This window comes from Crocodylus porosus, unplaced genomic scaffold (assembly GCF_001723895.1).
Source record: "Crocodylus porosus isolate Cpor-Errol unplaced genomic scaffold, CroPor_comp1, whole genome shotgun sequence".
Taxonomy (NCBI): Eukaryota; Metazoa; Chordata; order Crocodylia; family Crocodylidae; genus Crocodylus; species Crocodylus porosus.
In genome coordinates this window covers 108,716,626-108,742,679 of record NW_017728947.1, presented here as the reverse complement: position 1 = coordinate 108,742,679, position 26,054 = coordinate 108,716,626, and the positions used below count along the sequence as shown (strand labels likewise).

The 26,054-nt window shown below is 44.1% G+C and overlaps 2 protein-coding genes, 1 long non-coding RNA gene and 1 other non-coding gene across 7 annotated transcripts in view; 2 read left to right on the top strand and 2 right to left on the bottom strand.

Moving 5' to 3' along the window:
- Nucleotides 1–6,484, top strand: part of LOC109320677 — a 9,207-nt gene extending 2,723 nt beyond the window's left edge. Inside the window, exon 2 of the long non-coding RNA XR_002103839.1 lies at nucleotides 6,224–6,484. This is a non-coding gene — a long non-coding RNA (uncharacterized LOC109320677). The remainder of the gene's footprint in view (nucleotides 1–6,223) is intronic.
- PSMA3 (proteasome subunit alpha 3) lies at nucleotides 5,562–21,722 on the bottom strand. Of its 4 annotated transcripts, none has more exons than XM_019550889.1 (11): nucleotides 21,619–21,722; nucleotides 20,425–20,507; nucleotides 18,945–19,068; nucleotides 17,724–17,825; nucleotides 17,532–17,605; nucleotides 16,354–16,426; nucleotides 12,798–12,863; nucleotides 10,104–10,153; nucleotides 6,852–6,931; nucleotides 6,479–6,543; nucleotides 5,562–5,740 (listed from the first exon to the last, which is right to left on the bottom strand). In XM_019550889.1, the coding sequence occupies exons 1-11, from the start codon at nucleotides 21,637–21,639 to the stop codon at nucleotides 5,696–5,698; spliced, it is 783 nt and encodes a 260-aa protein (XP_019406434.1). In that variant the 5' UTR covers nucleotides 21,640–21,722; the 3' UTR covers nucleotides 5,562–5,695. The 4 variants fall into 4 exon arrangements, with proteins under 4 accessions (XP_019406434.1, XP_019406436.1, XP_019406435.1 ...); XM_019550891.1 differs by having other exon boundaries at nucleotides 6,852–6,919; XM_019550890.1 differs by having other exon boundaries at nucleotides 10,104–10,150.
- A 163-nt stretch (nucleotides 21,723–21,885) lies between these two features.
- On the top strand, nucleotides 21,886–21,958 carry TRNAK-CUU. The gene has a single exon. It is a non-coding gene; the product is annotated as a tRNA-Lys (tRNA).
- A 1,950-nt stretch (nucleotides 21,959–23,908) lies between these two features.
- ACTR10 (actin-related protein 10 homolog) overlaps nucleotides 23,909–26,054 on the bottom strand; it is a 22,215-nt gene continuing 20,069 nt past the window's right edge. Inside the window, exon 13 of the mRNA XM_019550887.1 lies at nucleotides 23,909–24,863. Coding sequence (XP_019406432.1) covers nucleotides 24,682–24,863 — 182 coding nt within the window. The 3' untranslated portion in view covers nucleotides 23,909–24,681. The remainder of the gene's footprint in view (nucleotides 24,864–26,054) is intronic.

Below are 26,054 nucleotides of genomic sequence, written 5' to 3'. Positions count from 1 at the left end.
GTTGGATGTGTATCTAGCTGGGGTAATGTAGGCCCAGCACTCTTTCCTGCTTATGCAGGGGGTCGGACTCGATGATCTATTGAGGTCCCTTCTGACCCTAGCATCTATGAATCTAGACCAGTGAAAAAGTTGTGATGACAATTTGAATAGTGGTTCCTTGAACAGATCTGAATTATTGGTAAGATTTATTTGGACTAGTATGTTTTGCAGAACTGAGTAACGAGACTAGCAGGGGCATAGTTTCCACTTTTTTGAAAACACAGAAACATTTTAACCAAATTGGAATAACTGCCACTATCTTATGTTCACAAAGTGACCATGCATTGGCATTAACTGGAACAATCATTGGCTGGGATCTCCTAAGTAAGGCAGGCACATGCAAGCTAGATACTCGTGCTGGGGCTAAATAAGTAAATATTGGTTGATCCACGCATGGTGCACTCTGGTTCACCAGAGGACTTCCAAACTGAGCAGAAACTTAACTTCAACATTGACTTCTCAGTGAGGAAACTGGCTCGTTCTGCACTGAATTGCTCAGTGAAGTTGACATTTAAAAAACCTCAGGCAGTTGAGTATTCAATTCTCTTTGCCCTCCCAGCTTAACTTTTTAAAAGCCCCTGGCTGGTGCTTGATTCCCTTCTAATCACCCAGAGTTGCTGACATTGAATTCCTTCCCCCATTAGCGCTGTACTATTTAGCTACTGGAAAAAAGGGAGGCACCAACTTTTCTGGTTGCATTTTGAAGGAAAGCAGCTGCAACCACTACCATGTTCAGTGTGGTGGGTATGAACTCTGAACCATGTGAGATTGTGGTTCCTGGTGGGGCTTAAATATAGGTGCTGAGGTGTTTCTAGGCATTCTTTTGAGGTGGACCTTTAGGTGCCTATAGAATTAACAAGCTTGAGCACAGGCAGACTTTAGGCATCCCCAGGGTTAGGCAATTTAGCAAGAGATCTGAGGATCTGGATATGCACCTGTGCAGCAGTGTACTTTTTTGTGCCTCTAACACAATTCGACTCTCCCAAAATCACACAAGAAGTGGGACTTGGGACTCAGTAAGTCTAACCTACTCAGATCATCACGTGCTGGAATTCACTATCCAGCACAGGATGTCAAGGACTTATAGCAAGACTAAAGCCCTTGACTTCAGAAGGGCCAACTTCAGTGAGCTTCGGAGATTAGTGGGGGAGGACTGAGGGCCCAGAAGGTAGAGGAGATGGGAGTCCATGAGGGATGGTTGTACCTTAAGGGGGCAATCCTCCAGGCCCAAAGGGTACCAGTCCCTGAGAGAAGCAAGGGGGGTAAGAGTACTTGGAAACCCCCATGGCTCAGCAAGGGCATTCAGGAATGCCTGAGGACTAAAAGGGGGGTGTACAACCAGTGGAAGGAAGGGGCTATTACGGAGGAGGAGTGCTCCTCCTTGGCCCGTGAGCGTAGGAGGGCTATTAGGAAGGCCAAGGCAGAGATGGAACTCAGGCTAGCATCCAGGATTAAGGGCAACAGAAGTCCTTTTTCAAGTACACTGGGATCAAGAAGAGGGCACTAGGCAATGTAGGGCCCCTACAAGGCTCAGATGGTAACCTTGTGGCTACAGCAGATGAGAGAGCCAATATTTTTAACCGTTTCTTTGCCTCTATTTTCTTGACCAGGACATCCCTCCTGCCAGAGGTAGGGACAGTCTCAGGGATAGCTCTGACAGGTCTTGGGTCAGCACAGAGGTGGTTATGGATCTTCTGGAAGGGCTGGACACTTTTAAAGCTGCAGGGTGTTGAGGGAGCTGGCAGAGGTCATTGTGGAGCCCTTGGCCTGGCTGTATGAACATTTGTGGTCATCTGGCCAGGTGCCAGGGGATTGGAAACCAGCTAATGTGGGCCCCATTTCTTAAGAAAAGGAGGAGGGAGGACCCAAGTAACTATAGGCTTATAAGCCTCTCCTTGGTCCTTGGGAAGATCTTGAAGGAAATCATCAAGGAGCACATCTGTGGGGGACCAGCAGGGGAGATCATGCTTAGGGGCAACCAGCATGGGTTCATCAAGGCAGGTCCTGCCTAACCAACCTGATTGCCTTTTATGATCAGGTAACTAAATCCTTGGACGACGGTGTTGCTGTGGACATAGTCTTTCTAGACTTTAAGAAGGCCTTTGAAACTGTTTCACCCCATTCTCAATAAATTAAGCAACTGTGGCATTGATGCCTACAACACAGTTGGATAGGTAAAAAACTGGCTGGGGTGCACCCAGAGAGTAGTGGTGGACAGGTTGTACTCAACCTGGTGAGATGTGAGCAGTGGGGTCCCCCAAGGCTCAGTCCTTGGTCCTGCACTGTTTAATGTCTTCATCAGCAACTTGGACAAGGGGGTTGAAAGCACATTGTCCAAGTTTGCCGATGACATTAAGATGTGGGGTGAGGTAGGCACACTTGAAGGGGGAGAGAGAGGCTGCAACTAGCTTTAGACAGACTACAAAAGTGGGCAGATGAGAATAGATGGGGTTCAATGTAGATAAATGCAGGGTGCTGCACCTTGGGAGAAGGAATCCACAGCATACATACAGGCTGGGGAGTTCCCCTCTTAAAAGCACAGAGGTGGAAAGGGATCTTGGAGTCACTGTTGACTCTAAGATAAACATAAGCTGCCAGGGCTAGACCGTAGCCAGCAAGGTCAGCCATACTTTGTCATGCATCCAAAGATGCATCACAAGCCGGTCCAGAGGAGTGATATTCCCCCTCTATGCAACATTGGTCAGGCCACGATTGGAGTACTGTGTCCAGTAGTGGGTGCCACACTTTCTCCAGGCTGGCCACATCCTTTTTAGAGTTCAGAGGAGGGCCACCCACTTGGTAAGAGGCAGGACAGGCCCTATGGGGAGAGACTGGGGGACCTGGTGGCTGCCTACAAACTCATCACAGGAGATCCTCAGCAAATAGGTAGAGCCCTTTTTTCCCCAACACCACCTGGGGTGACAAGGAACAATGGTAATAAGCTGATGGAGAAAAGGTTTAAGTTAGAGATCAGGAGGCAATATTTTACAGTTAGGGTGGCTAGAATCTGGAACCAACTTCCCAGGGAAGTGGTCCTCACCCCTACCTTGGGGAAATTCAAGAGGAGGTTGGATGATCACCTGTCTGGGGTCTTGTGAACCCAGCATTCATTCCTGCCTGTGGCAGGGGGTCAGGGTAGATGATCTGTTCAAGTCCCTCCTGACCCTAGCTACTATGAAACTATTCTGTTCTTCTACAGGTAGGGCTTGGCAGGGGGGAAAGCAGGGGAGACCAAACTTCTAACTGTTCTTTCCTGCTGAACTTCCTACCAGCAAAAGTGATATTCCAGAGCCAGGATTGAATTCGTTCACTTGCATTCATACAGTAGAAGCAGTTTATCTCTGGGTAGTTCACAACTTGTGTAACATGCAGCAGGTTGCTGAATTAAAGACTTGCAGCAGTTTTAAGGTTTTACTTCAAAGGGTGCTGCTTCTCCTCTCAGAGCTTATCAGCCATCACAGTGGTGACGCTGTTCTGAAACTAAAGCTGCAGCCAGCAGCTGGAGCACTGTAGCAGTCCCATACAGGGATTGATTGGCTTGCAAACCCTTACTCGGAGAGCAGGGGGTTAGGATAGGGAACCTAAACTTCTGAAGCACTTGGTTTGGACTGTTCACAGACTCTCACTAGCTGCGAGCCATTCATATGTTGAAGTTAATACTCTTACACATTTAAAGCCAACTTCTTACAATTAACGTAGCATTTTAGGCTGTACTTGCGAGACTTAGTCAAGCTCTTAGTGGAAATTAAAATCCATTTGTGTGTCTAAATAAATACATTTTTAAAATAGCATTAAGATGTTTAGCTGAACATTTCTTAGATGTTGTGATAGCTTTGCATGTGATTCTTCTTACAATATCGGTGCATGGAAGTGAATGTTTTTGTCCTCTCAGACTTTTGAGGTGTATTGTTCTCATGACTTCTATTTGGAGATGGCCATTTCATTCACAGTTGAAATTGGAACAAGAAATTCCTGAATAAACTGGCATAAATTCTCCATCTCTGAAAAATATCAACAATTAGCTTATCGTGGCCCAGCTTCTGTCACTTTATGGCTTGCCTTTTTTTTTTTTTTTTTTAAAACAAGCTTGCACTGCTTAGTAGTTTAAATATATTAAATTACTCCTTAATGGAGGCTAGTCATTTTAGTTTTAATCCTCTAAATTCACACTGGTATTAAAAGGAAATTTAAAGCATGGGCATAGATACTTCCCTGTACTTGTCTGAAGTGCCTGAGGTGATATACTTGCTAGACATCTCAACTCTAACCTACTTAACACAAGCCTCACATCTGCACTGCAGGTAGACACACCTTAATCTCCCAACTGCTGCCAGATCCAGCCTAACCTCCTTGCAAGGCTTGTCAATCTGGATTTATGGTATGGTCATGACTAACTGTTAAATGCAGAGATAGCACAAAGCTGAAAACAAGACCACACTTAATAACTGGAGGCTACCTACTTCATTTATACAAAATGCAGCAGGAGGGTAGGAAAAACTATTTCCCTGCCTCATGCAGCAACTAATGAAGCCCAGGAGCACGGGGAATACCCACAGCATAGGCCGGACCAGGGCCAGTCCAACCTCTTAAAGACCTCCAGTGAGTCCACAACCTCCCCAGGCAGTCTGTTCCACTGGCCCTCAGTTCTAAACTGTTTTGTAATTACAGAAAAATTAAGAGCAATATTGCTGTTGCAAAGAACTTAGTCACAACAGCTCAGTGTTCTTTGGTACTGGCTTCCTTTTTGAAACCTTTGTTTGGGTTTACCTTTGTGATTCCTGTAAATGTTTGCATACTTAATGCTAATATTGTGCAGCACCCTTTAAAAAGGATCTTACACCTGTAGGACCTGAACCTGTTCAGCCTTCACAAGAGAAGGTTATGGGGGGACCTGGTAACCGTCTATTAACTCACTAGGGGGGACCAGAAGGGTTTGGGAGAGACGTTGTTTCCTCTAGTGCCCCCTGGCATAACAAGGAATAACAGCCACAAGTTGTTGGAGAGTAGGTTTAGATTAGACATCCATAAGAACTACTTCACGGTCAGGGCAGCTAGGATCTGGAACCAACTTCCAAGGGAAGTGGTGCTGGCCCCTACCCTGGGGGTCTTTAAGAGGAGGCTTGATGCCTACCTGGCTGGGATCATTTTGAGCCCAGTTTTTTCTCCTGCCCAGGCAGGAGGTCAGACTTGAAGATCTACAAGGTCCCTTCCGACCCGACTTCTATGATTCTATGACACCCTGGCAGACAAGTACTAGTGTAGACAAAGTTATGCTCATCTAGACAAGAGGTAACTTAATTTTACAGGACAAGTATCTTAATCTGCAAGTGAGCAGTAAAGTATTTGGGGGAAGTACTGTGTTCCAATTAGGCAGATTTTGCAGCTTCGCTTTAGTTAATTCAGGAAAATCTTTTGTTCTTGACATAAAGACCTTTAATTCAGAATCTTATTAAAACTTATATGGGTCTGAAGTGCTCTACTTTGACTTTTCCAGTATCACAGCTGACTTCCAAAAGTCAGAGAAAAGTAAATGGGAATATTTATTAGTGCAAGTTGGTCATGGTATTCTTCCAGCAAGTACATAATGGCAACCCATGGTTGATGCATAATAAACAAACCTGTGCTAAAATAAAATTTGTCCTGAAGTAACAATGTGTTACATATTGTCCTCATCCGATTCATCTTCCTCTTTCAATGATTCCTGTTTAGAAAACACAAATACACACACGTTACAATTCTAGCCCTTGTTGAGAGGTCATCCCGCAAGTCATAGGAATTTGGATAAAGGATCTGGTTCTCTGTAGCAGGAGTTATTGTACTGATGCAAGGTATGCTGCCCACAAGCAGGAAGCTCAGATTTGTGGCTTTGCACATGGAAGGAGGTAGAGAACAAGGTCTCATATGCACACTGCTACAGGATGCTGTGCAAACACCTTAACTTTTGTATGGGTTGAATGTCAAATCATTTGTCCAATACTGCTACTTGTGTGCATAACACTTAAATGCAGTTACTGCTTCCAAAGCTAGTATAACTGGTGAGATCCTCTGTCTACTAGTTACCTCTCTTCCTGCCAGCTCTTGCTTTTAGAGGAGTTACTGTACTCGGCACAACTGACTACAAGACTTAAACATTGGCACAAGAACAAGTTCTAAATCTAATACGCTGATTTTTGTCCTTACTTAGGCAAGGAGATATGCCACCGTTACCAGGCTCTTGAATGTGATCAACTGAAGATACAACTGGATTATGCTGTTTTGCTAATCTCCCTTCTAAACTCTTTCAGGTAATGTTTCTAGATCCGTTAATCTAAGAGTTCTAGGCTACCTTTGCACTTAGTTGCAACCACACTGGAAGAAGTGAACTTTGTTCAGTTCATTCTGTTCAGGTTTCCTTGTGAAGTGGAATTTTCAACTGAATAAATAAAGCTCTCTTGCTTACCTTGGCGTATTTCTCTGCTTCTTCCCTGATGTCTTTCGGCACAATTTCATGTTTTCCCTTGGTCACTATAAATGAAAGCATCTTTTGAAATGGTTTTTTAGTACTTAATTGCTATACAAGTGAAATTTTGTAAGTCATTCATGGGATCATAGGAGAATAGGGTTAGAGAGGACCAGCTCCACAAGAGCTTCTAGTCCAGCCCCCTGCTCAAGCCAGGAACATCTCCAACTAAATCATCTCAGTTAAGTGTCTGTCTAGGATGATTTACACAAGGATTTAATGCACTTCAGGTTATTTGAGTCTTTAGATTTACCGACACAAAACTTCCATCAGAACTACATTATTTCTATAAACAAGAATACATTAAATTTACCTTCTCCAACCCAACTGAGTTCAAGTTCAAAAGCTTTATCCTTTACTTCATCATGAACTATGTAGATTCTAGAAAGGAGAGAGAAGTTTGCAATTAACTGGCTACTTACAAATTTCCCTCTTAAAAGCTATTTGTTACATTTAATAATTAAACAGATTGGATATAGATATCCAACTTGTCCATTCATCCCTTTCCCCCAACACACACAATGTGGGTTTACAGTTTCTCATCTTACTGAAAAAATTTTTTACAAAAAATAAAATCAAAATATCTAGTGTTTATACTAATGACTTAAAAAAAGAGTGTGGTGTTTTGGGTTGAGCTACAACCAAGTTATCAGTCTCTGGTACAGGAGTAGAACTCAAAATCCCTGATCAAAATTCAGGTAGTTTAAAACAGCGATGGCCAACTGGTGGCATGTGTGTCATGGCAGCTTGTGTGACACAGCAAACAGGGCAGGAAGCAGAAAGCTGAGCAGCAGATTGGGCAGGGAAGGGATTGGCATGGCACTCATGAAGGGGCAGGGATAATTTGTGATGCCTGCCAAAAGGGTTAGTCTCCACTGGTCTGGAACTTAAGCGCTGGTAAATGGAGATGATGATGACACTGCATTTTTCCCTTTTTGAGATTGTCATATTATTCAACTAGCAGAGTAGTAAATATGCCTGTTGTAACTCACTTTATACTGACTGACTGTGACTGAAGCTCAATTAAGATTGTTTGCCTGCAGTAAGCATACTGTGCCCAAGTTACAAGTTTTTGAACTGGCCATGTGTGTTCTAATTCTGCATATCATTGTAGGGTACAAGTTGTGTGTGGGGTTGCATGCGCACTTTTACAAAGACATGCAAAGGTAGCAGCCTGAGGGCAGAATGGCATTTCCTGCTCATTGCCAGGGGTATGTAGAGAATATAGAGCCTTAAGCTATTGGTCCACAAATGAAGTGAATGTTCTGCTTGACAAAGAAACCTGCATTCCTTATATTGACGTAGGTGGTTCAAAGTTAAGTTGAAAACTAGCTGCTTCAGGAGCAGAACAAATACTTTATGCCAGTGGTGCTCAACCTTTCACCCCCATAGGCCAGATGGCCAGTGCACCATCTGCCTGCAGACTGAATCCTGCTGGTGGGCTGCTCTGGTCACACACAAGCGGAGCAGTTTAGCCCCAGTCCAGCTCCATGTGGGGAGGAGGTGGTGGTGGTACAGGGCATGGCTCAGACATCCTCTGGTTGTGCAGGGGACAGGGTCTAGCCCAGCTGCACAGGGCTTGAGAATCTTGCAGCAGGACAGGAGTGGCAGTATGAATTGCCACTGTTTCCCCACTATCAAATTTCCTGACTCACAGGGAGCCCTACAGGCTGGATTTGGCCTATGGGCGAGGGACTGAGCACTCCTGCTTTATGCCATCCCTGTGCTATGATGTTTATCAGGGTCATGAAAGAGTTCTAAAAGCATAGTGGTTCTCTACCTCTTTAGACTCAAGCCTCCCTTCCCCCCTGTTCCTTTACAAAGTGCCAGCTCTTGGCTTTTACTCATTTCTTGATCACAGAAGAACAATTTTTTCGCAAAGAACTCAGGAAACCTACAACAGATCAGAATGGTTCTGACGCTATGGATTCCTATTTGAAATCTCTGGGTTTACCTTGCCAATCAGATGTAGGTGTCTGCACACCTAACAGTGCTAACACTGCATGGCACCCCACTCTGAGAATTACTGCAAGTGAAGTTTCGCACAGCCCTTTCCAGCTGGGTGGGGCTTAGGGCCACGGGCTGCACAGCCCCAATGAGGAGCAGGATGGGGCCGTGGGTGGATCTCTGCTCCCAACAGAACCAGGTTGCATGGTAGAGACCAGCACTGCCCTGCTGCACAACCTGGCTCTACAGGAAGCAGTAGTCCAGGGCTGGGGCCAGCAGCAGCACTGCACAGGCACAGCAGCACAGGCTGCGCTAAGCAATTGCTGCTGGACCTGGCCAGCAGTGGCAGCCTGCTGAAACCCCGCACGCAGATTGGAGCCCCCCCCGGGAAGAGCTGGGGAATCAAACCAGGAGCTACATGTCAATATCAGAGTAGTCCTTCCCCCTGCCCACCGCCCTTCTTCTCCCTCTTAGTTTTTGTTTCCCTGCAAGCCTGGCTCCGAAACATTTTCTGAAATGTTTCAGAGCCTTCCGTTTCAATTCAGACTTGGTGTTTTGTGCACTGAAACGGCCTGAAACACCTGAAACTTTGCACAGCCTTACTAGATACATCTGAAAGACTTAAATAATGGCAAGACTGGTGTTTAAATTTTGTGCCTCTTCACATCTTCACTAAAGTACTTTAACGCCTCCTACTAAGCATGGACCTCCATTACTATTGTTTCAGGCACCTACATTCGGACAAGAACTCATTAAGTAGACTGAAAATAAAGTAACTTTACTTCACCTACAGTAATATCTGATTTGGGTCAAGTCAGAAAGGACGGTTGTAGTTCTGTCCTCTTAAAAGCTGACCAGACTGCACATTTCATACCCCGGGACATGTTTGTATATTCTGCACCCCCAGTTTATATTCATGCTCATCATTATCTTATCTTGTCTGACATATGATAGCCGAGTAGTAAGCTCAAAATCAAGAGAGACGTGAGCACGGTCAAGAACATGGATAAGGAAGCAAAAGTTAAGAGCACGCACTGGATTTCCTCGATCTTTCAGTCTCGGATACAAAGCATCACCTGCAAGCAAACTGTCTAAAGTTCTAAAATTTTAGGCACCAATTTTAGTTATTTAGACAATGCATCAACTACACCCATCATTCATCTTTTGAATGAGAAGTGGGTTTTTTTTGTTATTGTGACCATGCACTGATATATTCCCCTTTCTTAGTGGATTAAGGGTCTCTGAGGAACAGTTCCTCTGCTTTATCCCTTGACAAGGCAAGGAAGTGCTCAACTCTGGCGTTCATTTTGTATCCCAAAGACTGCATTTTTTTGTGGTTCGGTTTTTTGTGGTTTGGTTGCTTAAATTAAAAAAAAAAGAGAGACATGCTTGTAATATCTGAAGCGACTGATGGAAAGGGTAAAAGTGTGTACTCAGTTTGTCTTCTGTATATTTTCAAGACATCAAGTATGCTTTTCATATAACCAAAACTAGCAGAGCATAGATCTAAGCACAGGACTAACACCTGAAACTAAGCTTTGGGTGACTGAATTTTTCACACAGTGTCATTTTCAATGGTGTATGTGCAGAGGAGGGGAAAAGGATTGGGAAAACTCACATTTTTGCAACTTCTTTAACAACATCACGGCAGGTCATTTCTTTCATCTGCTGATGAAGAAAGTACATGTCAGTACTGTTTTCCAAAGAGAGTAAGCTAGCTGTTAAAGAGATGAGGACACCCAGTATCAGCCAGGTGGGTGCACAGCAGGACTATGCTCCCCACTACTGACAAAGGGTGAAATCCAGAGAGAAACAGAAGGCATACACTTGAACAGAAGTGAACTTTTTCAGAAGGCTGTTTGCCAGTCCAAGCCCTTTCCCACGTCGGTATGTCATTAAGTGAGTGCCTCATAGGAAGTCTGCACCCACATTTTAGTTCTTTCAGCTGGAGCTAAACAGAAACGCATCCACATCTTAAAGCTTTAGGAACTTGTCAAAAAAACCTGAGGTATAATTAAATGACAGTCAAAGATTGGTCTCTACTGTAACCATCATACTCAAAGATTTTCTGTTGGGATTTGTTTGCAGTCATTCCAGTTTAAAGCTAACCTGCAGGCAATAACCAATCCAGTTGCTGACTTTACACAATTCAAGTTCAGTATTAATTTTTTTTCTTGAACTTAATTATACCTCAGTCTTTAGGGGCACCCATCCAGGGCCAAATTAAAGTTAAATGCATGTGACCAATTTTTTTTTTTTTTTTTAAATACATCAGGTTCCTTGTCAACCACTTCCTCTTGGGTAAATGGAGGAGCCACTTATTCTGCTATATTGAGGCAATGCAGGGATGAAATAACAGCTCCGTTTCCCAGCAATTCATAAGGGATGCGGGCAAAGTACTAAACAGCATGGTGCTCAGTCTACATTTCCACATCATTTGTTGCAAGCTTAAAAACATGGCCAAATGTAATTTAGTTTCTCCATAATACTTCTTGTGTAGCTTACACAAGGGATTGCCATCATGCTTAGGGCATCTAGCTTGCAGTTTAGATACGTATTTCCTGAAAATTTACAGGCATCAGCACATTTAAACATTAAAGAATGATGTTCCCGATATAGGTTGTAGACCAAAACTGCATTTTTTAAACACGTTTTTTAAAAACTCCCGTTTGCTCATTTAATTAGCTTGCAGAGCACAGAAAACCCTACATGCAATTGCCAGCTTGTCGTGGACTTCATTTTCTGCACTATTTGTTCCCAAGCTGTCTAATCTTCATTATTAAAGGAATAATTAGTATTGTGCACAGTTTTTTCCAGGAGTTGTAGGGGAGACAAAAGTGTTAATTATTTCTGAAGTAATGAATTTCCGAGAAACCTCAAAAGTTTTTGTGAAGAGAAATTCCCTTATGATGTTTTCTTTTCCTTTCCCCAAAATGGCCCGTAAGGCCCTGCCTGGATACACAACATATTTATGCAAGTGTAATCAGTCTTTATGCTGGTATTTCAGTGCCACTAGGGACTTACTCAAATCTGGTGTAGAATTACTGTGGGAAAGATCAGTTTTGGTGTCGTCTGTCTGTATCTTATCCTGGGGTAATTATATGGTCAAAGCAAACAGGCTGTTTGTTGCTTGCTCCACCACCATCTAGTGGCAAAGTGCTGTGATAGCACTAACTTCAAGCAGCTACCCAAGGGACTTGGGCACCTCTGCCTGCTCCAGGTCCCAGTGTAATTTGTGTCAGTTTTGTAAACAGGTTGTGTCCAAACTCGCAGCATTCCAGTACTGTATTAGCAATACATTCAGAATCCATCATTGTGACTTGGTGGTTAACCATAACAAAATTAACCTAAGAGCTGGTTAATTGAAAATTAACCTGTTAGAAAGAGGAAATTAGACATTTTTTCCCCTCAGTCTGACAATTAAGCTGTCTGGCTCTTTTTAACTAACCTCTCTTTACAAACAGAGGAAGAGGAAAAAAATTAACTATTCTAAAACTGGTCTCTGCTCTGCATATACTGCATCAGTCTGGCCCAGTATACAAGGTTAACTGGAACATGAGCCCAGAACTCAAGTTTTTTTTTCCAGTTGTGATTAAGTTACCTATGCAAACTCATGCCAGTAAAGTCTTTTCTGTTATGCAGCCACCTATCTTTATGCTGCTTTAAGATATACTTGTACGTGGTCTCTACAAGCTGTTTATAACAGGTATGCTGAAAGCCAGTAAGAAAACAGACAGGTGCCACCTGACTAGATAAACATCTGATCTTTAATATGTTCCATGAATACACATTTTTAGTTGAATCTGTAGTACTTCAGTGGTCACCCTACATGGGCAAAGCATAGTTCTGCTACTCCATTCATTGTTCTTTAGAGAATGTTCCCATCACTGCGACTTACAGAGAAGTGTTTCCATGCGGAACAAGCAGTCTCATGAACCAGCTGACCTCCCTGGTGCTAGAGTACACAAACCTTTCCTCTGAAGCCTACAAGGCACAGTACAACAGTTTTATCCAAGAATATTTATCTTAAGGTAAATCACTACAAATTGGTTGTATGCACTGAATGCTGTATTATTTAACATCTTACATCAGGGGTATGCATACCTGTGGGGGTATCTGGGAAGCCCCCAGGGGGTACATAGAAGCAGTGCAGAGAAGTGGGGGGGCACTTCAAGTTTCGCCAGTGACCCCCTCCAATTGATCAGCTGGGGGATTCCCCCCCATTCCCGGTTGATGGGCCATGGGATTCCCTGCTTCTCGACCATCTGCCGGGACTACACCAACCAAAAAAGGTTGAAAACCCCTGTCCTACCTGAAGCTTTTCGATCTCTGTCTTTGCAGCCTGTCTGGCTTTACCAATGGCACAGCCCCAATAACCCTATAGAAGTAAAAGAAAAAAAAGTTAGACTGATGTTGTCTTACATTGCAGGGAGGGTTTTAATACTCTGTTTATCTGTAAGAAGTCAGGAAAACTAGTCTAAGATTTAGAATGATACGCAAGGATGCCTATAGGCACTGTTACCTACAAACACGTTTCTCAGTAAATACAAGAAATCCTAGTAACACAAGTTACCAGAGTAAATGAAAGCTCCCAAAGTTAAAATGTTTGCTGTGTACCATTAAATTAAGTACCAAAAAGGTCAGTGTGGCTATACAATCTGTATTGCTTTCTAGAGGTTTACAGACTGCTTTAGAGTAGCGGTATCAATAATGTTCTTAAAATAATATTTGTTTAACCTCCTACTCTATCGATTAAACAATTAGTGGATGACACAGCAGGTCAGATGCAGCTGCTGCTGGGAGCCCCTATGGAAGCCCTATAGATTCAGAATTGGGTCAGGGTGGGGGACAAGCCCAGCCAAACAACACAGCCCAGTGAAGTCCTATGCTGGGATGGAGGGAGCACCTGTGAATCAGGAGCCAATTGCTTAACTAATTATTATTAGTCACCTAGCTGCTCTGTTTTCCTCATAGGCTATGGGTACTAGTCCCCCTCACCCTCGCTCTTCTCTCCTGCCCTGCTGCCTTCAGATTCCTGCTAGGCTCTACTTGGCTTCCCTTCCCTGCCACACTGCACTCATCCCAAGCTAAAGGATAATCAGCTAAACAGTTAATCATTTAGCTTCCACATCCCTACTTTACAGTCACAGCTACAGCTTTCCACAACAACTCACTCTGAGGCTGCCTGTGTCTTCCCATCACATTCTTTTTGAACACATAGTGTGTTTTGTGTGTTGAAGCATTTTGTATTGGAAAACTGGCAGTTCTTGCCGACTTTTGCCCTACACCAGAATTGCAGCTTTAAGGTTTGGGTGCGTTCATGAACAGAACATGCTATATTCTTTCTATGAGTAAGAAATACTTAGTCACCAGAACCTCTGGTTAAAAAAAAGAAGTGGTTCTGCTTATTTTTGCCTTGCAAACACTTTAACACACAGTGGTGCTAAAACAAGTGTAAATATACTATTCCATGAAGGAAGGACATAGAAAAGGATCTGGCTGTTTTCCTGACCTCTCAGAAAAGAATTCACAAACTACTGAAAAACAAGACTGCAACAACTACGAACTCTTCAGTCTAGTCTGCACCGGATGTTTCAGAGAAAGGTGTAAGAAATCCAGTGGACAACTGGAGAATAATCTGTTTACAGACATCATTTCTTCCACACTCCATTAGTGTACCACTATGGCCTGAAGCACAGAACGTTTATATTTTTGGAAAAACACTGATCCCAATACCAGCATCATTATATAAACATAACAAAATTCTTATCTTTGATAAACTTCAGCAGTGAGACCTCAAGATGCATGACAGTATTTGTTTTTTGTCAGTCCCTAATTAACCAAGTGTGTAGTTCCAGGGTCAGCTCAGTACAAATTTTCAAATCCAGGGTCATTAGTTACCTTCCAATATACAAGTATATTACCACATACTGTATTTTTTATTAGCAGCTCAGACACTTCCTTAGGGTTCTTCGGAACTGGAGGCAAGTCATCTAAACCTTTGTAACCTGTAGCTCTTGAATTTATCAGTTTGTTTCAGCCACTTGTGTGTCTTCAAACTGCATATCACATTTATTCCACAAACAGAATAGTTCTCCCTAGCACCCTCTGGTGATCAAGGCTCATGAAAAGAAACTTGCTTATAGAGTTTTCTGCACTGCCCTAATCCTTAGTCGGGCATCCTTTGCTTCCTTGCTAGTCTAGCACAGTTTTGCATTTCAAAATGTCCATTTCCAGCAAAGTTAATTTACTTGTTTTAAGGTAAACATTCTTCAGATTCATGGCAACCTCTATTTTTATTTGACTTACCACAGTTCCCAGACAGGTGCAAAACTATTTCTAACATCACCTTCTGACCTAGACACTGACTGACATTCCCTTTCTTTGCCCAGCTCTGTGCAAGGAACTAGGAGCTTTTTCCAAAAAGCTTCTCTAGATGCCCTGACATCTAAAACTTGGTTCTACATGTCTAGTGGTTCTCAAACTTTTTAGACTCAAGGCACCCCTTGGAAAATGCCAGCTCTTGGCTTTCACTCAGTTTTTTACTACAGAAAATAATAGAGCAGATCGTCTGTTGCAAATAACTCAGGAACCACTCTCACCTGTTGTGGTTTATTTGAATGGACTCCTATATGAAATCCCGAGGTGTATCATACAAATCATGCACACGTTTGCACACTTTGGTGCTCATATTGCACAGCACCCTTATAAAGATCCTGCCTCACCCTGGTCGAGAGAATCACTGATCTAGAACTAGCTAAGAGTAGCTAAATAATACTGTTTCATACTGTTCGCATTAGACACTTGCTAATCTGCTGTAATTCTCAGCCAGGGTGTCGTGCCAAAACACAATTTAACAAGATTACAATCTATGAATTCAGATATTTCAGGTAGGAAACTTATGTTAAAACCATTGTGACATGATGATCTTTTGAATTCTTTGCAACACAATTGCTCTTATTTTTTCTGTAGGTAAAAAACAAGTGAAAACTAAGCCAAGCGTAAATAATAAACCAGTTTATGTGGCCAAATTAATTCTGGTACTTCATAACATTTTGAGTTCTTTCAGCCTTATTTCCATAAAGCGTTGATATAGTAGTGGATATAAAAAGTTAAGTGAAAAATTAAATCAGGAAATTCAGGACCTGAAGCTGAGGCATGAACTAACAGCACTCTGAAATGTCTGAATTTCCTTCCTTTACAAATGATCTCATTAAGCATATAAAATTGCAGGACCAGGTACAACCAATGGACTGCTTCCTAAAATTACACACCATTTTGCTCTTTGTTATCTAGTTGACTATTCAGAGATAAAACCATACTGCAAGGATTTATAAACAACATGCTTTTGTGCTGATTGTTAAAACAAATTACAGTGCCTTAAGGGAGAGCCGCCAGTCTACTTGGAGCTAAACTTCTGTAAACAGGACAATTATGCACTGCATGCACTTTTTTTGTAAGTGGTGAGTGAGGCAGCATCCCTCCCTTTAATACCCATCTCCAAAACACATAGCCAGAGCAAATGAACTGACATGCAGAGTTTATCAAAAAAATGAACACAGATTTAGTAGGTTTCACAGAAGAAAAACTACTTTTCATCTCCAGAAGTCTATGACAACTCATCTCTAACAAAGGAAAACTCGATATAAACAGCACCGACAGTTGCAACCACAGCGATTCACCAGAACTCACTCTCAAAGTACTCAGCTCAAAAGACAGCATAGCAATGCCATAAAACCATACTGCTTCCAGTGTCAAGCAGAAGTAATGACTGCTTATTCCAAAGAAATCTAAAGGAAAATGCTTTCATGAACCTATTAGAGACCTTTAGAAAAGGAGCCACTACGTCAGAAAATAGAAGTACTCACGTATGAAACACCTGATGGGTCAATCATGTACAGCTGAGCACCATCATCCTCATCGTAAGATCCCAACATGAAACTGTATTAAGCAAAAGGAAATTTTAGAAGACGCATATTGTGCTATTAAATGAGATTTCACAGAAGTTCAGGACTAGAAGGGCCTCGTGAGACCATCAGGTCCAGCTCCCCCTGCTTTGGGCAGGAAAGACTGCTGGGGTTAAATAATCCCAGCAAGATGTGTGCCCAGTCTCTCTTGGAAGATCTCCAGGTAGGTGCCTGCCCCAACCCCGCTGGGAGTCTTTTCCAGTCTCATCACATGAACTATGAAGAAGTTTTTCCTTATATCCAGTCTGAAACCTTCTTCTAGGAGTTTATGACCATTGCTCCTGGTTTTCCCTGAGGCGCTTCGGTGAATAATTGTTTGCCTAGCCCCTGATATATTTGTAAGCTGCCACCAAATCCTGCCCTGAAGTCTTCTTTTTTCTAGGCTGAACAGTACCATATCTGTCAGCCAGCCTCTCCTTGTATGGCTTGCTCTTCAGACCTCTAATCATATGAGTGGCTCTTCTCTGGACTCCCTCAAGCTTTTCCACTTCCTTCTTGAAGTGTGGCACCCAGAACTGGATGCAGTACTCCAGCTCCAGCCTCACCAATGCTGAGTAGACTGGGGGGATAACTTCCTTAGTTTTGCTTGAGATGCATCAGTTGTTGCATGCCAGCGTATTGCTTGCTCTGCTAACTATAGCAAACAATACGCTGGCACCCATCAACCGACGCATAGCTAGAATTAAAGATTTTACTGAGGTCTCATTTTTCTTGCAGCAAAACTTCCCCTATATGCTATCTTCTAAACTTCTTAAACCCTTCTTAAAGTTTAGGGCATTACCACTTACAAAGCTGCTGGCACAATCTCTTTTCAGCAACTGACTGCTGGTTTCTTACATTGGTTTTTCGCAGCCTTTAGAATGCCGTTTTTTGGGGGTTTTTTAGTTAAAAGGTAGATATGAAGTTTTAAATAAAATCTGTATAATATAAGTATCTTTATACACACAAGCTTTTCACTTAAAATTGCACTAAAATGCACTTACTGAAGCATAGATGCTATGTGAAGACTGACTTAAATAACTAAACCAGATTTTGGGTGGGCAGTAAATAAAGAGTATACATATATTTGAAAGACATACCTGCAGCCAAAAGGTCTCACGGCACTGTATAGTGTGTAGGCATGTACATACATGGCTACTCTATCTGCAAGATGCTGTGGGAAAAGGGAGGAAGGGTTTTGAAACACTTCATTTACGACAGTAAACATGCCTCAAGGCGATTTAAATAGATCATCTTGTTAAAAGATCAAAGGAACTACACCAGTCACTTACCTTCAGTGGAATATTATAGCCATAGTTAGATCTAAAGTTAGAGGCTTCTTCCCTAGCTATGTCTGCCAAAGAACGTGCATCTGCTAAGAGTCCTGCCACTGCCTGAAATGAAAAGCATTAACAGCCAGTCAAAATGCAGACACCTTTTGTAACTCAGTGAACAAGGTTTAATTCTGTTTGTGAATTGTAAAACAGATCCCCACTGCACTATGCAACTTTGCAAAATGAACCAGTCGATTTTCCACATGCCAGCAAGCATCAGAAACATCAAGACATGCAAAAATCTAGAACACTTGGTTCAGAAATGATACCTTTTATTAGACCAACTAGGAAATCACAAAAAAATTATCTTTTCCTGCAAGCTTTCAGCTCAAATGCCCTTCATCAGGTTCTGAGAAAATTAAAGATGGTAAGTCCTCAGAAAATGTTACCCTATCAGTACACAATTGTTACCTTTATTTTATTGTTTTAAAGCATCTCGTTAAACTAAATGGTTAATAGAGCAGAGTGTAATGATGACAAAAAACCCCAAGCAAGCACCTTTAGTATTTATTCTCTGGATGCTACAACTTGGACCACAACTGCATTTATCCACCTGCTAACAGCATTTCTACGACAGAAATTATACCAATTCCCATGACTACTGGTGCAGCTTTGAGTAGAACATCCCCGTTTGCCCCTTGACTTCTCTCACATAGCTACTGAAGACCAGCCAGTAACCTATACATTCCCATCACCCTACACAAGCCATTATAACCTGAAGCCCCCACTTTCAAAACAAGATGAGAAATTCGTATGTAGTCAATGTAGTCATTCATGTGCATTGCTTTACTTCAGTACTTTGTTATAATTATTAAGAGTTTTTTTGAAATACTCAAATACTCTTGCCCTTATCTGAACATTACTGGTTCATGCACCAAAAAGAGAGAAAAAAACAGCTTTTAGAATCAGCAAGTGTCATTCCAGAAGTGGCATTCAGATCACTTTAAAGTGAACTGCTTCCTGAATGTGTGTGTATATAAAACACACCCCAAAACAGGCAGAGAAGTATACAAACAGAACTGCAGTCACCTAGATATCCCCTGACACGTCTCACCATAAGCTTAGAAATATGAAGTAAGTTAAGAAGCTATTTAATACTGGATTATCCAATAAATAGACACTGTACAAACTGGGCTTTAGATTTAGGAGAGCACACATAGAGCGTCAAATAATACTCACCATTCCAACATGTCGATCAACATTAAAAAGACGTTTATTGGAGCCTTCTTCATAAAGTTTGGACAGGACAAGTTTCTCTACTCCAAATACAACACCATCTTTACATCTTATGCCAATTGCTGTACTGAAAGATAAGTCAATGTAACAACAGTCTTTAAAAAACACTAAAGCTTTAGGAGTGGGGTTGAGCGATTAAATGGTAATGTTTTCATATAAGTGTGCACAGCAATAAGTACAACAGAATGCCATCATTTCAGTTCTACCTTGAAGATGCATTGCAACCCCTGAAACTTTCTAAACGAACAATGTTTTAGCATTTTCCTCCCTTCCCTTCGCCCACACCAGGGGAACAGAAGCACAGCTCTTAAGTGCATCCAAGTAGTTGGATAAGTATCTCAAAATGTCTGGACTTCACCTGATCACAAGGATTACAGTCCCTGCCTACTCCATTTAGGCATCTCATACATGTTCCCTGCCAACATACAGAACATGAGATGAAAACAGAACCTAGCCAACACTATGAGTTCCACCAGTCAAGTGAATTCAAAAGGTATTCCTGGAAGACCACATGGAACCAACCGGTATTTCTGTATCACTATTAACTACAGCTTGGCACATGTCATTTTAAAAATGAGAAGACAACAGTTCTGGCTGCAAGTTTCAGACTTCAGGATACCCCTATTTAGTTTTAGAATGGTATTATAGAGGTTGAGGCCCTTAATAATGTCACCAAGTTGGCAATATGTTGTCAAGATGATATACAGCTACGAACTGGAGGTTTTAAACAGTTTATTTCTACAGACCCCCTAGTCAGGATCAGGGCCGGATACAGTCCATGCGTACAGACTGACATAATTCCTCTCTCAAACACTTTCCTCTCCGTTTGCTGGTGAGTCAGGCCAACCTGCAAGCTGTACACAGTGCATATAAAATTATATTTGCAGGCTGCTTCTTGGACAACATCTGTAAAAATATAGGTACTCTTAGGGAAGCCAACATTGTAAGTTTGGTACATTCATTCCTCAAGGAACTGGCAGCCTCCAACGATGTTATCACAAGCCTGCATGGCTTTGGGAAGTCATTTCCCAGCACCTCAATTCAACATCTATAAAATGGGCTTTGACATACTGACATTATCTCCCATCCAGGAGCAAACCCTGCAATCAGCTTTTGCACCACAGGATAAGGCTTTATTATCCTTAGTATGTTTTGATAATTTTACTCTTATCCTTTGCATTCTCTCACAATATTATTTTATGCTTTTGGTCCTGCCAAAATGAGCAGTCATTACATGCCTTACATATTTTATCAGAAAATGTTCCTGACAAAAGGGCAGGAACACAATTGTTCATCAGCTATTTTGACAGTATAGTTTTCACTGCTATGTCACTGTACCCGTCTACTCTAGTTCCACTGGTTTTTTGTTTGTTTTTGTTGTGTTTTTTTCTAGAAACTGATAAAGAAAAAACATCTGTCTTACCTACTATTCTCCACAGCTTTCATGGCATATTCAACTTGAAATACTCTGCCATCTGGAGAGAACGTGGAAGCCGACAAGTCATACTGTAGAAGACAAACAAACACACACTCAGCATAAAAGCGTTATAAATACAGTTCATATTACAAGCAGCACTAAATCATTCTTCTGGAAAAGTCTTAAATCTCTTGGGAAAAGCAGGATGTGCTTTAACATGGCTTTTGGTGATTGAATAAAGAGGACAAAAATACAAAACATGTAAATCAATGGTTTCCCTTAATACATAAAGAAACTTAAGATGAATCAGTGTTGTCTGGCTTAATTAAAAGTAATTAAAAAAAAAAAAAATCACTTCTTTCAGGAATAGTCACACTATATAACTCAAACCCATCAAAGCACAGCACCCTGCAGGAACCTCAGGGATTCGAGGCTACAGTAAAGATAAGACATTCACACAAATGTAACTTTTTGTGCGGTTCTTAGTATTTTTAACATCTGCAATGCTTTTTTAAAATTGCTCTTCAGGCAGTTTGCAAAGGGAGAGGATGACGACATTGTTCTCTATACCGCTGCACCTTTCACATTCTCAACGCGCTTCCCAGGCGCTCCGTGTCCCAGGAGCCGGGCAGCGAGCAAAGAGGCGGGTGGGGGAGTTGGGCGACTCAGTCCAGGGCCGGCCACCAGCGACACCTCCTGGCTGAGCAGCAGCATCCAGGACCAACAGCGACACTTGTGTTTTACCACGTGAAGGACGGGAAGAGGAAGAGTTCTGTTTAACAGAAGACTGTTCATCGTGTTTAACTGAACGTTCAAACCCTAAGAAGGGCTGTTTGCACCCAAAAGCTCACCTGACCTCTCGGCCAACTACAGAGTCGGTCCAATACGAGGCATCACCAAAAAAAACCCAACCAAAACCCCGCTTGCTTCCACCCAGGCATCGCCACTCCAGAAAAGCAGCTTTTCAGAACCGATTTGTTCCTGGGAGCTTCCAAAAGCACTGCTCATCGGTCCCGTCTTTCAAAGCACACGCAGCGCCGCCCCGCCCGGCCGGGCCCACCTTCCCCCAGCTTTCCCTTGGCAGAGGGGCGGCCCCACCCTGCCGGTTCCCGGTGCCTCAGCGGCGCTCCCTGCCCCGCGCTGAGGAGAAATGGGAGGGAGGGGGGAGGGGCAGGCCCAGCCCGGCCCGACCGCACTCACCCCGGTGCCGATAGAGCTCATGGCGTCGGCGCCAGTCACGGCAGCACCCCCACTGCCCAACAAAGCGCACGCCCATTGGCCCACGCAACCGGCCAATCAGCTCTGCTGCGGAGTCATGGCCGCGCATGCGCAGCCTGCTTCTGACTTGTTCCTCCTTCCCCAGCCCCACCTCCAAAGGGGAGGGCAAACGCTGACCAGGAGTTACGCGCGCACGCGCAGCGAGGCGTAGAATTCTGAAGAAGTCTCCGGAAGAAAGTGGCTTTCAGCGCCCGGCTAGCTCAGTCGGTAGAGCATGGGACTCTTAATCCCAGGGTCGTGGGTTCGAGCCCCACGTTGGGCGCATATGCTTTTGCGCTGGCGGGGAGAAGGCACGTGCCTTTTTGCCCCAAGCAGTGATGAGAAGCACCTGCCCGAGGAGCTGCTAAGCACGCGTGGGGCCCACAAGGCCGGCCCTGCCCTGCCCTGCCCGGGGGTGCACGACAGCGAGCCCAGTTACAGCTCAGGGCGCGACTGCGCTCGACAAGGGCTGGGCCTGTGGGATAATGTCGGCCAGGGCTGGGGGCATCTGGACTCACAGCCCTCGGGGGCTGGGACGTGCCCATAGGATGTCCGTGTGGGTGCGGGGAGCATCCAACCCCCGGCCTGGCACGCGGGACATAGCCCACGGGCACCTGCAGACACGGCTCCCGAGCTTCGCCCAGCTGAGCTTGGACTGGGATCAGCTGCTGGAAATACCACCCAAAACACAACCCACACCCTGGGGAGCCCTCTCCACGCCTGGGACTAAAAATACCGAGCGCCGGGCTCCTTCTCCCCTCCAGGGCACATGGAGGAGGCCCACACTGGAGCGAGACCCGCGCTGCCCGGGGAGGCAAGCCAAGGCCCACATCTCCGGGGTGGGAAGTGGAAGAGCGGTAGCGTGGGCAGCGCTGTGTAGCCGGAAGATCCTGAGCCTGGGGCATCGGGAGCCCCGACTGGGCAGCTCGTGAACGTGCTGGGAGAGGGGAGTATCGGGAAGCCGGTCAGCACCGCGGCCTGCAGAGGCTGGCATTGAAGTGCCTGCAACTCCCCAACAGCGAACGTTTGTAGGGTTTTAGTCTTGGAAGCCAGAAGAGACTGTCGGAGCATCAGGCCCAGCCTCCGCCGCCATCCAGGGCCCACGGGGCAATAGCATCCCCATCCCACGGTGCAGCCTTCACAGCTGGGCCTCGGGGCCTGTCTCCCCGCAGAGCGGTGACCACCGTGCTGCCCTGTGCTGGGGAGAGTCCGGCTGCCCAAATCTCCCTGGTACGCGAGCTCCGCGTTCCTTCACCCTTGCCCAATTTCCTCGTCTTTGTTTCAAAGCAGCGACTCACAAGAAGGCCTTGAAGGAGCCTCACTTCTGCTTTGGGCAACAGCCCAGCGCCTGCAGCTCCAGTGTCTGCCAAGTTCTCACTGAGCATCTTTTCCCCATAGGAAACTTGAGCCTTGCTTCCTCCTGGGCCCCATTTCACCTGAGCTCCTTCCCTTAAGTATTCCTCGAGTCGGACCTGTCCTTCCTGCACCAGAAAAGAGAGAGAGGCGCATCCTGGGTCCAGGCACTCACCGCTCTGCATCATTTCCCTCTTACAAGAGCCAGTTGCTTTGTGGTAATGGGTCACGGACTCTCATTCACATCCCCCTGCACTGATTCTAGTAACTTGTGTTTGGCTGAAGCAGCATTCGGGAAAGCATCCAAGCACAACGTGAAGACTTCAAGAAACAGAAGTGACACCGCTTCCCCTGGTGATATGCTCTGCTGGTTACTAGACTCGCGTGGGAAAAATCTGTGTCTTATTTCTCAGTAGAATATCTTACTTCAGTTTGCCTTCTCATTGTGCTGTGCTGCACCTTCCTCTGCTGGATTCTCCCTTTAAAAAGGGCTTACACCTTGCAAACAAGTCACCTCTTAATTTTAAGACATTTTTTCCATCCCTCAAATACTTTCTGTACACCACCCAAGTTTTCAGGCTCTTTATTGGTGCAAACACCAGAACTAGCCCCAGTATTTCACACACCTACATACTGTAACACTACATCTACTTTAAGTGCTACAATAGCATGCTGTGCGTATCCAGATACAAGATTGCGTTTTGAGAGTGAATTTATGAAACAACAGACCTTTGGAGTAATTAAAGTACAGTAGAGATGCCCAAAATCTCCGACTGTTGCACGGTTTGTGGGGACATGCAATGAAAATGGAATATCCCACTGCCAGTTATAAAACAAACTGAACTGCAGAAGCCAAAAATAATGGTCACTTGGGTCTCTCTTAATGAATCTGAGGCACTTTATTGCTTTTGGTCTGAATATTAGTAGTTATTACACAATAGTTACCATACAGATTAATTTTGGGTTTGTATTTCATACTTAATGCAATAGGAAGATGTGTTTAAAAAATGCCGGAGGAAGTTTCCATTTTCTCTGAAGTGGGGAGACAAGTTCCATTATTAAGCTTCTCCTTTATAATTTCTAAATGTTCAGTTAGATGGTTTGGGTAATGTTTTTAGCAGGTAGGTTAGAGTGACAATGCATGTGACAGTGTCTGGCAGAAGCAAATCACTGAAAATAGGAATTTTAGGCCTAGCCCTTTCCACAGACCTTGTGATCACAAAACTGTTTTCAGAAGATATTTTAATGCATCTTTGAGCCAACTGTTTGTTAATGTGGACACACACAGAGTCTGGCAGAGAAAATTCAACAGATGTTTCTGGTAGCAGTGTTTCCTCTATTCTTCTGATTTAAAAGTAAAAACGAAGCCTCCTAATTTCATCTACTGTACATATAAATAGGACAGACGACTTGGTAACAACTTTTGCCAGTTATACATGCTCCCTAGAAAGAGACAAGCAGAGTACCCCATCTGGTTTTAGACTAGACATGGCTGGATCCATCTGCAGTGTAGCCCTTCCCAACACAACTCCCAAGCTACACACTGTGTCATTCATTTTAAACAGTGTTACATAATTTACTTAACATACAAAGAGCAACATTGTTACATGCACTTGAAACAGTCAAAAGAAAACCAGAGTAGTGCTTAGATGCTTATTTCTCTGTGGAGAAAGCCCTCTTCATCAACGGCGGTGGTGTTTTGCCAACATCAAACATCATTTCCAAAGGAGGGTTGTTGAGACAGCACCAGTCTGGGATGCGGCCCGTCTGGCTATAATATTCCTTGGACACTGAGCGGCTTCCGAGGATGTCTTGAAGTGCTCCAAAAATGGCGCCTGCGTTGTTGACAAAAAAAAAGACACTTGGTGTTGGTTTGTCCTATTGACTCTTCCCCAGCCAGCCTCATAAATCTCAGCCATTTCAAGATGCCCAAAGGAAAGACAAAAGGCTGAAAATACCATTTTTTAAAACATATTTTGTAGCTCACCCAAGCTTGCTTCAGCCCACACCCATCTTAAGTGATTAAGGACACAGAAGAGTGGTTCTCAAGCTTCTTAAATGGCAGGCATCCCTCCACCACCGTTTTGAATGCGGCAGCATCCTCAGTTCAGAGGCACTGTTGTGCTGCTTCAGCTTACCTTAGCGATTCTCAGCCGGGCGCCACGGCTGCCCATGTGCAGCCAGGTAAAGGTGCTCTGCATGACTCATGCGCAGCCAGACCAGAAAGGGGCATGCTCAACCTGCACTGGGGTTATTCAAGAAGCCTAAAACAGGCAGGACTGCCTGCTGCTGCCACAGACCTTCCTGCTCCAAACCTGCACAGTGGCTCCTGGAAGCAAAGATGCACGGGCAGGTGCAACCGTCCCACATACTTCTGTTTCCAGGAGGAGCGAACGTATGTGGGGGTGGGGAGGGACGGCTGCAGCACAAAAGTAGCCCTCCTGCCAGCTTTAGGCTCATCAGAGAAGCCTAACGCAGGAGAAGCAGGGGTGTGCCCCAGTCCTGCATGCACTTTCACCTGGCCACAGTAGCAGTGCCTGCGTTGCAGCACTTGAGGTGCTCTCACAGCACCCAATTGAGAACCACTGGCACAGACAGATGAAATAGTTATACTGAATAAAAGGGGGTGGGGAAGAAATCTCCCATAGTCCAGCTGAATCCAATGCAACTGCTTCTTCTGTGTGCTATACCTCTTGGCAGAACAGACACTAAATCACAATGAATTCATCACTTGTTTTATATGCAGTAAACCATTGTGGGTCCAGCTTCACTTACGGCATGGCAGACATGGACAGAGTAAGCAGTTACAACAGATCAGCTGAGATACCTTTGTGAGTGCCGAGTCTGTGTCCGCCTCCTTCTAGACTAGTAGAATTGTTTGCTTACTCACATCTTCATAGATTCATAGACATTAGGGCTGGAAGGGACCTCAGGAGATCATCGAGTCCAGCCCCCCGCCCAAAGGGCAGGAAGTCAGCTGGGGTCATAGGATCCCAGCAAGATAAGCATCCAATTTGCTCTTGAAG

What these genes read in the sequence shown, in the direction of transcription:
- PSMA3 (XM_019550889.1), bottom strand. Translation starts at nt 21,639, where the DNA reads ATGAGCTCTATCGGCACCGGG. An exon ending in AAAGCTGTGGAGAATAGTAG is followed by an intron (nt 19,069 to 20,424) that starts GTAAGACAGATG and finishes CTTATCTTTCAG; the next exon opens with TACAGCAATTGGCATAAGAT. An exon ending in GTTAAAGAAGTTGCAAAAAT is followed by an intron (nt 6,932 to 10,103) that starts GTGAGTTTTCCC and finishes TGCAAACTTCTC; the next exon opens with TCTCCTTTCTAGAATCTACA.